This window comes from Leptodactylus fuscus, chromosome 2 (genome assembly GCF_031893055.1).
Source record: "Leptodactylus fuscus isolate aLepFus1 chromosome 2, aLepFus1.hap2, whole genome shotgun sequence".
NCBI lineage: Eukaryota > Metazoa > Chordata > Amphibia > Anura > Leptodactylidae > Leptodactylus > Leptodactylus fuscus.
The window spans coordinates 126,526,515-126,537,541 of record NC_134266.1 but is presented as its reverse complement, the minus strand read 5'-3'; the positions used below and the strand labels follow the sequence as shown (position 1 = coordinate 126,537,541).

Genomic DNA, 11,027 nt, shown 5'->3' with positions numbered 1-11,027 from the left:
TCATTGCAAATTCAGTCTCTTCCTGCTACAAAGATAGCAGAGCTAAAATGACCACTTAGCTTTTTTCAGTCCTCCTTATTTGTGCATAGAAATAACTACTGAATTACGATGACCCCTCCGGTATCTCCGCAGTCCTATATAAGACATATAACGCATGCTGAGTTGTGCCACATGGCAAACTCAGCTGTACTACATCTGCATATTTTCACATGGTACACTTCAGTCTGTCAAACAATGCACAAGCGCTCGCTGCAAATCCTCCCATTGCATTCAGTCTGTGCTTGATCACATCTTTTCTCTAATGTGTCCAAATTTCCATTCTCTGCTCACTCTGCAGCTTTAACACCCCCTTCTTCATAGAGACCCTACACGTGTTGGCTCCCTCCCCGTCCACACTCTCATTGGTTTGTGCTCCAGGCTCTGATCCGCCTTCCCATTCCTATTATGGAGCAGCCTGAATCCAAACTGGGAGCTACAAACAGCAGCAGGAGCAGCATCAGTATCAGCATCTCTGGGTATCTACAGTACACACAGCATGGGGCTCTGCAGCACCCTTACCTGCCTCATCTGCCTCACTCTGCCCTGGTACCTCTCTGCAGAGCAAGGTAGGTACCTCCACTCAGAGGGTCAATGAATGGCAAAGTGCTGTGTGTGTCCGATAGTCATTACCTTTTCTCTGGATAAGGCAGATTTGTTCTCAGAGGATAAAGTCATTTGTCTACTACACTGTGAGCAGGTGTATGAATACATGTCCTATGTTCTCAAAGACAAAGACATGGCTTGATGTAAATGACAAAGCATTCATAGAACTGGTGGCTGGTGGAGTATACAAACTTTAGGGATTTTACAATGATATACATGCATGTTGTATACACAGCAGTGTGTACACATCATTTCAATGGGCATTACTAATGTGTCATTTCTTTTGTGAGTTAGTATTGATAGCAATAACGTTTGCAGCATGTGATCCGTATAACCTTCCGTTATATATTACTCCTGTTTATTTCATAAAGCGCCTTTGTCACTAATAATAATGGTGTTAAATGTCCATATGTGCTATGCCTTTAAATATTCATATTGTAATAAAATATTCTACGCTCATTGACGATAATGATGATGATGATGGTTATTATTATTATTGCTTTTTTTTGTATTTTTATTGTTTCTTGCGGTCTAATATTTCACTGCTGGCATTTCCTCAGCAGTCTATGAGATATTGATATCTCTCATTTCAATGAATTACAGGGTGCCATTCAAGGAAGTAATGATTCATATTACATGTGCTGTCTGATTACTAATATTAGCCTGGAAATGTTTTCACTATTTGGATGTGAAATAGAAAACAGCTATGTACCTATCGCATGATTGTCCTTAAGCTTTGTATTGAATGCAATATTTCCTATTGTGCTGCTCTCTGAACAATAAATTCATTGTCCTGGGCAGTGTAAGTTTCAAGGGCAGGTTTGTCTCTATATCCTTCCTTTAAGATTTGGTTGACCTTTCACTCATCTGTGTAAGATTTCTGTTTCTGCCATTGGTAACGATGGGGTTAATTGTACCTGTTGTGTCATATGAGTACAGACTAAGTTATTTGGAGAGTATCTGGGCAGTTCCTAAAATCTACCATTCATATTGTCATTGTTTGTAGCTGTGATATTGTACACTGTTTGGCAAGGCTGGAAAGTGGGAGGTAGTGGAGGAGTTGCAAAATAATGGGTATTTTGCTTAGGATGTGAGGGCTGACTTTCACAGCAGTATGGAAAATCATTGCTCAATGGTGCATGAATGATTTCTAATTGACTGGACTCTTAGTATCTTAACAGAGCGAGCCAGCAGGGTGCTGCATATCTCAACAATGACAGCTATTTACTGTATCCAGCACTTGACTATTGGCATAAGATGGCATAATTACTTCCTGGTGACAAAAGACAGCATGGCTACAATCCCTCCCTCTGAAAATTCATGGGCAACTTTAGATCGGAACATTAATGATCTTTAGGATTTGTAAGGTTACTTGTTTGTTCAGGATAGAAGCTTGTGGCAGGCTTGGTCTATGCCACTGAATGTGTGAAACTATGTGCAGATTTAATGTGTCCTTGGTGTATCAGCTGGAAGGGAATACAATGAGACTAGGACAGGTAGGTGCAAGAGATATAGGATGTCTATCCAGGTATCGTATGTAACACATTGTTATATTGTATCCAGAGTTGGGCTAAATTAAATTAGATACAATACAATACACGACTTATGTCCTGAAGAGCATGCGCTCGCAGATAAGTCACTGGAGCACAGCGTGAGATGATGGCCATCAATGAACTTTAAAGTCTGTTGGAGCAGTCGGTGAAAGACTTGTTTCTAGAAGTCCATTAACACCTAGACTGCAGGAGAGAGAGAAAAGCTCCTGATGAATTGTGAGAGGGAGAAGGCCAGAGGTACACAGAGATGAGAGAAGAGATTTAGGTATGAGTGTTGTAGATAGAAACAGTTCAAAGATGAGGCATTTCTGAGCTTGGTATAAGAGGCTCATATTGATGGAATCAGAGATTGAAGATGATATACCTGAAGGTGCCAAGCAGTGTTAAGTCTTGTAGAGAACCAGGGAGATGTGGAGTTTAGAGATATTAATAGAAGACATTTTGTACAAAAAAAAAAAAGAAAAAGGATTTTTTAATACGTTTTTGGCTATGTCATATTATCTGGATATCTGAACTAGTTATATTGAGTTGAAGGGCAAAGTTTTATTAAACATTGTAGAGTGTGCTACATTATGTTAACAATGCCAAAATTCCTAAGATTCCTAAGAATTTCATTATATATATATATATATATATATATATATATATATATATATATATATCTCACTAAAGTGACTCTGAAACAGTAATAAAACCAGCTTATCATATTGTGATATCAAAATAAAAATCGGAGGTACTATTTGATTTGTTATAATACAGTATGGTACTAATAAGTTGTTACTGCCAGCCAGCCGGCCATTGTGAGCCTGTCCCCTTCCCTGATCTCTGGACTACTGTGAGTTAACCTGTATATGACATATTCAGCTCAGCTACAAGTCTATATTAATTCTTCGTACATTATTTGTCAATGCACCGATATCACTAAACGTAGGGGTCACCTTTGTGCAATAATTTAAAGTGATCTATTTTTGATGCAATATCTTCTCCCTAAAAGGAAGCCATATTTATTCAGCAGTATGACACTGTATTGTGAGAAAGGTAACTTTCCACCATTATACCTGTCATGCTTTTGTCACTGCAGATGTCCTCCTATTCTTATCTGTGAGTCCCATGACTTTAATAAACAGCTCCCCCTTGTGTGTAAAAATCCTTATATTGTAATGTGATACAAAAATCACCTTCAATATCTTAAAAGGAAAATATGTGGTTTAATATGTCTTTGTTGCTTTTGTGTTTTGTCCTAATTTTAACATCCACATTATATATATATATATATATATATATATATATATATATATATATATTTGTGTATTTATAATTGATAGTATACATAAATGACTCTAAATTAAATGTGGCCCCTTTGTGTCTGGGACTGTAATATTAGCCATACCAGAATTACAGCACATCCTCTGAACAAAGACAGATTGTGTACATTGCTTTTTTTTGTAGATGTGCTTTTTACTGTGCATAATTTGGATTTTACTGCAAAACCGGAACACAAAGAGAGGTTGATAATGAAAAATGTCGTTGTATCTGTTAAGATGAAGGAGATAATGTCTGGTAGTCTCTGACAGGGGTTTAAATAGCTTGTCTGTTCATTACAATATTGTCTGGGAGAGCGACTCAGTACCTCGGATAAACTTGTCCTGTGCTGCCAGTACCTTACATTTCTGCTGAGAAACCTTAACCCCATCCAACTGTCTAGATTTCCTTGTCAAGCATTCTTTTTTTATAGGAATGTTCATCTTGATTCTTTTTTGACTGCTTGTAGTTCTTCTATGGTACCTGAACCTACTTGATCTACATGATATCATTTTGGTGGTGTCATATCAAGCACGTCCATATGCTTCTTTGATTCTCAGTATAAAAGCTATCATATGGAACCGCAAAGAACAAGAGGTAGTGTTACAAGCTGCTCCAATGACAGCAAAAACCTCCTTGGCTTGTAAACGTCTACTATTCTATATTTTATTATCTTTAATCGTCTTCTAGCTGATTCAGGCCTACACGTGCTAGAATTTGCTTATGACAAGCTTAGGGTTTTTGTATGTTCATGGGGTTATCTAAGACATTATACACTTGTAACATTTCCCCCATGAACCCCTTGAAAACTTTTAGAAAAAAATATATAAAATGTATTTTCCTTCACTGTTTCATAAGTTATAATGTGACACCTGCCTCAACATCTAGACCATGGTGACCAGTAGTGATGCCCACTACAGTCAGTGTATCATAATTATACATACTGTTATATAGTAGTCACATGTGAGCATCACAACGCTAAAATCTGCAGTTTCACCTTTGGCACTGCTCAGTGATTTCTGTCGCTGGAAATCTGACACAATATGTTGTTTTACATCAGTGATAAATTGCTTAGAAGGAAGTGACAGATTTCTAGTAACAGAAATCATTGAGTAGTGCCAGAAGACTTTACACTGTCCTTTCATTATTGAAACAAGTGATTATCAAGATAATCTTGTTTCCCTTAGTCCTAACAGCGGCACAACTGGGGTATTTTCTGCCCCTGTGTGCTGGTAGGACAGGTGGATTTTTAATTAGCCAGTATTAATTTCACATGGCTAGGATCCCTTAAAAGGACACAGCTTCCTCCCTCAAAATGTGTACATACCAGGTAATATAACAACATCAAGCATAAGCATATAACACATTTTGTGGTTTTCTCCCTTTTTTATTTTTTTTTTAAATAGGGTGGGAAGTCTTATGCTGCTGTTAGGACTAAGGGAAACAAGATTATCTTCATAATCACTTGTTCCCTGTCGTCCTTACCAGCGGCACAACTGGGGAGATACCAAGTAATCCCTTCAGGGCGGGAGTTGACTGCAGACCGAGCTTAAGACAGCTCGCCCAAAGGCAGTAGATTCGGTAGAGCGAGAGCTCAGATGGTGGTGGCTTATGAACGTGGTCTCCGAAGACCAGGAAGCAGCTGCGCAAATCTGGTCCAGAGATAGCGCCCTATTCTCTGCCCAGGAGGTAGCTACAGCCCTGGTTGAATGAGTCCTGAGAAGGGAAAGAGGCGGTAACCCCAAGAGTGTAAATGAAGCTTTTATGGCTTCTCTTACCCAGCGTGCTATAGACGCTTTTGATGCCTTAAGGCCTTTCCGGCTACCAAGGTAGTTGATCAGAAGGTTGTCAGACCTTCTGAAGGGGTGAGTGCGCTGCAAATAAATTTGAAGTCATCTGACCACATCTAAGGTGTGAAACTTCTCCTCTTCCGGAGAGGAGGGAGATGGGTAAAAGACAGGCAAACAAATGAGCTGATTTATGTTTGCACTTGAAGGCACTTTGGGCTTAAACCCCGGGAGGAACCGGAATTGCACCCGGTCCTCGAAGAATGAAGTGTAGGGTGGTTCTGAAGAAAGTGCCTGGAGCTCACTCACTCTCTTTGCAGATGTTATTGCAAGGAGAAATGCGACTTTGTAAGTCAAACATTTTAGGTCCACCTCTTCCAGAGGCTCAAAGGGAGCGATGCACAGTGCCGAAAGGACCAAAGTAAGGTCCCATTGGTGGACGGGAGCAGTAACTGCTGATCTCAGCCTAGTTGCCCCTTTAATAAAGGTGCTCACCAAAGGATCCTGAGACAAACGTCAACCCAGATAGGCGGACAGAGCGTCAACATATACCTTCAGGGTAGAGGCAGCCAGTCCTTTGTCTAGACCGTCCTGAAGAAAGTCCAGGATCACCCTCACTGGGGGATCGGAGGAGTCCACTTCATGTTCAAGACACCAGGCATTAAAAATGTTACTGATCCTACGGTAGCTTCAGTTTGTAGATTCAGCTCTGGCACTAGCAAGGGTCTTCAGGACGTTCCAGGACAGTCCTCTATTCCTTAATAGGGACTGGTCAACCTCTAGGCTGTCAGGTTGAGTCTCCTCAGATCCTGGCATCTCAGCTGTCCTTGGGTCACCAGATCTGGGAGGGGGGGAAGCATCCAATACACGCCTTGACTCATCCACATGAGCTGGGTAAACCAAATCCTTTTCAGCCAGAACGGGATTATGGCAACTCCCGAGACTTAGTCCTGTTTTATTTTCATCAATACCCTCAGTATGATGGGAATTGGAGGGAAGATGTGTACCAGCCTGAATCTCCAAGGGATGGACAGGGCATCCACTGCCAAGGGATTGTCCTCCTGGTACAGAGAGCAGAAGGTCCTTACCTTGGCGTTGAGTCTGGTTGCCATAAGATCGACCTCCGGGAGACCCCATTTCTGGATGATCTGTTGAAATACATCTTGATTGAGAGACCATTCTCCTGATACGGTAATACTCCGACTCAACTGATCTGCTACTATGTTCAGGGAGCCCTTGATGTGAACAGCGGATAAGTGGGACAGGTTCTTTTCTGCCCACGTAAAAATTAGGTTCGCCTCTTTCAGTAGGGCAAGAGATCTGGTGCCACCTTGTTTGTTGAGGTATATCACAGTGGTCATATTGTCTGACTGCACCTTCACTGCCTTCCCTTTGAGAAAGGGGACAAAGTGACATAGCGCTAGGTAAACCGCTCTTAGCTCTTTCAGATTGGATGTTCCTTTCTCTGGATTCCTGGGCTCCCCACCCTGTATAGGATGCATCTGTTGTCAACAGGGTCCAACGAGGTTGAACCGAGGACCTTCCGTCTTTCAGGTGTCTCCACCATCTGAGGGAAAGATGGGTAGTGGAAGAATGGCAGATCTTCTTGTGCAATCCCCGTGGAGACTTGTTCCAGGAACTCAACACTTCCATCTGAAGGGGACGCAAATGCCATAAAGCCCAAGGGACTGCCTTGGCCGAGGACGACATCAGGCCTAGGTCTCGATTAGCAGTGCGTATTGACACGCGGCGGGTCTGCAAAATGAATTGCGCGGTGGCTTCTATTCTTGCTCTCCTCGGGCTGGTTAGGAAGATCTGCATCTTTTGCAAATCTATGATAAATCACAGGAATCTTTTCTGGGTAGACGGCACGATTTCTGACTTCTCCCAATTGATGAGCCAGCCCAACCTCTGCAGGAGAGAGATGGCTATCTGGAGGTGGTGATGGAGAATTGAAGTAGACTGAGCTTTTATAAGCCAGTCGTCGAGGTAAGGAACAAAAAAAAGGCCTTGCAGTCTGAATGTGGCGGCAACTGGAGCGATGACCTTGGTGAAGACATAGGGGGCTGATGATATGCCGAAGATGAGAGAAGTGAATTGTAGGTCCTCCCTGAGACCGGATATGAATACGGAGATTCAAAGATACTTTCGGATCGGCGGTTAGATGGGAATATGAAGATAGGCGTTTTTCAGGTCCAGAGTAGCCATAAATTCTTCTTGCTGAAGGAATGTTGTGACTGAGTCTTTGATGTGGAGATTGAGATACCTCAGTTCTATTATCATGCGCCAGCCTCCTGTAGATTTTGGAACAAGAAAAACTGGTGAATAGACTCCCCGGCCTACTTCTGAAGGAGGGACCTTTTCCAAGGCCCCCTTTGCTATGTACTCTGCCACTGATATTTCGAGGCAAGCTTGTTGAAGAGCCGGGAGGGACCGGGTGATGATGAACCGGTCGCGAGGAGGCGTGGAGAATTCTATAGCGTAGATGGATGATGGATGATTTGAAGGACCCAGGGGTCCGAGATGGTTAGACTCCAGCCCGCGAGAAATGCCGAAAGTCGTCCTCCTATGGGAGGAAAGGTCACAGGGAGCTGCATCCCGTCAAAAAGCAGGTTTCTTTTTGGGCTCCTCTCTGGAACTCCCCCGTCCTGCACCTCTTGGACGATAACCAGGGCGTCTCTGGGACTGTTGGGGCGATAGCCCCGCCCTCTAGAGGAGGGGGCCCTCCTGCCCCTAGCGACTTGAGGAAGAGACCTACCTCTCCCCTCGGCAGCAGCTCCAAAATCGGCTGCAGGTTTGCTGGGAGCCTTTTAGAAAACGATCTTAATAATCTTTGCTGGAAGCATGTCGCAAGGAAGCTGTGGAAACAAACAACGAGCCAGGTAACTGTTCAGACCTGATCCCTTAGGAGAACACAACATCTTCTCCACCTGTCCTGGTCCAAACAGGACAGAAAAAAACACGTTTTGGCGGAGGAAGCTGTGTCCTTTTAAGGGATCCTAGTCATGTGAAATTAATACTGGCTAATTAAAAATCCGCCTGTCCTACCAGCATACAGGGGCAGAAAATACCCCAGTAGTGCTGCTGGTAGGGACGACAGGGAATCAATGATTGTCCTAGATAACAAATTTCACCACTGTTCTTCTCATATGTATCCATGACACACCAGAAAGCAAATATAATATAAAAGATATATTCATGATATTGGTGAAAAAAAGACATCTCAGGACTGATAACCTCAGGAGAGGCCAAATTTGTGAAGGTCTTATTCTTACGTGTGACCCCTGTCTCTTTTTTGTTCACTTACTTTGTTCTTACTACTAGTGGCTGTGAAGGGAATTCCAACTCTACAGTTCCCATTAAACATCTAATTGGATGAATAAGATTAAATTGCAGGGACATTATGTGAGTATCTTTAGTCCAATAGATGCACCATTTCCTTGAAAAATCAGTTTTCAGATATATGTGAATGATGCTTAAGTGCAATGTGGGCGTACCTGAGCGTAGGTTCAGGTTGTTCCAAATCTGAATAGAAAGCCCTTGGAGGCTCTGACACCTGCCAAGGAGATGAAGCATCTGTCGGTTTGTCCAAGTATAATGGTGCTGAACATAATTTCACCTACAATGTACTGTGACTGGTGACAGCCATACAAGTATGTAATCACATGTATGCATATATACAATCTAATGTAATAAACTAAAAGATCAATTTAGATTGTCCTATTATATGTAGTATTACTGCAAAAGAAAGTCACTTTTAATTATTCTCTTATTTTATATGGAGAAAGCTGATTGTATATGTGTGTTAATGCACCCATTATGTACTACTCGTGTGCAGTCCTTCTCTTGCTGTTAAGGAATATATATATATATATATATATATATATATATATATATATATATACACTTAGAAAGCCTTCTACAGAATCTCACACTATACTAAGCTGTTCTACAAATTGGTCACCAAGAGCTGATCTCAAAGAAGGGGGGAGGGGGCACTGCTACTAGGACAAGGGGGTGATTTACATGTGTTACACCCATGTATAAGCTCTATTTGGGTGAGATAAATAGAATACATCCCCAGACTGCTATAGAAATCTGTGGATATAATATGTCCATTATGACACCTGAATTAACAGCGAGCCACAGTATGACAGCTCTTAGACAGCAAGTACATGTGTCCTGTTCTGTGACAATTGACGTAACATTATAGAGGTAGTCTATGCAACATATTTAGAGGTCTGTTTTTGTATTTGTATTTCCTGAACAAATGCTGCTACTTTCAATAAATAAGACCTATTCACCATTAGGAACAGTGCACAAAAGTAGGATTTTTGATTTAACACTACATTCTACTCATGGTCAGAGGCTATATAGAATATTTCATATGGTGACTGTATCCAAGGTGTCTTGCAACAGACAATTATCTACTTCCCTTTATTGACATAACATGCATGTTTGGGCCATTGAATGATGGCTGCTCTTCTTACTTATCTACCACATGTTCCCTTTTAGTTCATTCTATTAGACCCTTCTTAAAATCGTACAAATGATAAAATGGGCTACAATATGTCCCTTATAAAGATTTTCCCAAAAATTGTTGAGAATCTTGGATACGAGAGTTCTAGTGTTAAACGTAGTTCTGCTGCATTTATTTTGAGTATTGTTTTCAGTAAAAATTCTTAGTGAATTTCATCTCTTCTTACTGTTTCTTCTATTATTGTAGAAAATGGTGCAATTATTGGAAGTATTGTCTAGGAGTTTCAGATTGCAGTTATCTTTTTTATTTTTTTAGCACCGTAAAAGCTCTGAAACTTTCTAACACAACAATGTTTCAGTGAAATCCGTCTGAAGAATTAGGAAGCATGGCCACAGATGCTGGGAAGTTTACTGTATCTCCATAGATTTGTTATATCTAAGGGAGCGTTCACACTACCGTCGGTGTCCGACATGTAGTGTCCGCTCCTAGTGTCCGCTCAAAATCTGTCACGGACACTAGGAGCGGACACTAGATGTGTCCGTGACACCTGTCATTCACTTGAATGGGCATCAGGTGCGTTCTTTTGCACTCCGTGCCCGTCCTTCCCTGTCCGCAAGAGAAGATGTCCGACTTCTCAAGCGGACAGAAAAACCCTGCATGCAGGGTTCCTCTGTCCGCTTGAGAAGTCGGACATCTTCTCTTGCGGACAGGGAAGGACGGGCACGGAGTGCAAAAGAACGCACCCGATGCCCATTCAAGTGAATGACAGGTGTCACGGACACATCTAGTGTCCGCTCCTAGTGTCCGTGACAGATTTTGAGCGGACACTAGGAGCGGACACTACATGTCGGACACCGACGGTAGTGTGAACGCCCCCTAAAATAGATTTTCTGCTTACATAGACTTATCTATAGACTGTATGCTATGGTTGTGTGTTCATGAATATAATACTTTACAGCACGCTTAGGAGAAGAACAAATAACAATTCATACATCTCCGAAGCATTGTTATGCAAGGTTTTAGGCATGGTGGCGCTGTTGAGCCACTCACAGACCACTGTGTTGCATAATACATGACTCAATATTATATGATTTATGTAAAAGATCAATTACCACAAATTGGTATTACTTTTTTAATTGAATATAGCAAAGCTGGCAAACCCATTCTTCAGGTCATTTCTGACAATTCACATATGCAATGTGCCAACCTGCACCATACACATACTTACCTTTCTCTGCTCAATCTGTCAAGAACCCTAAGTGT

The 11,027-nt window shown here is 41.7% G+C and overlaps 1 protein-coding gene across 2 annotated transcripts in view; it reads left to right on the top strand.

Moving 5' to 3' along the window:
- Window positions 1-480: 480 nt before the first annotated feature.
- Window positions 481-11,027, top strand: part of EPHA10 (EPH receptor A10) — a 589,871-nt gene continuing 579,324 nt past the window's right edge. For both annotated transcript variants that reach the window (XM_075264483.1, XM_075264482.1), the window contains exon 1: window positions 481-605. In XM_075264483.1, the coding sequence (XP_075120584.1) occupies window positions 536-605 (70 nt within the window). In that variant the 5' untranslated portion in view covers window positions 481-535. The remainder of the gene's footprint in view (window positions 606-11,027) is intronic.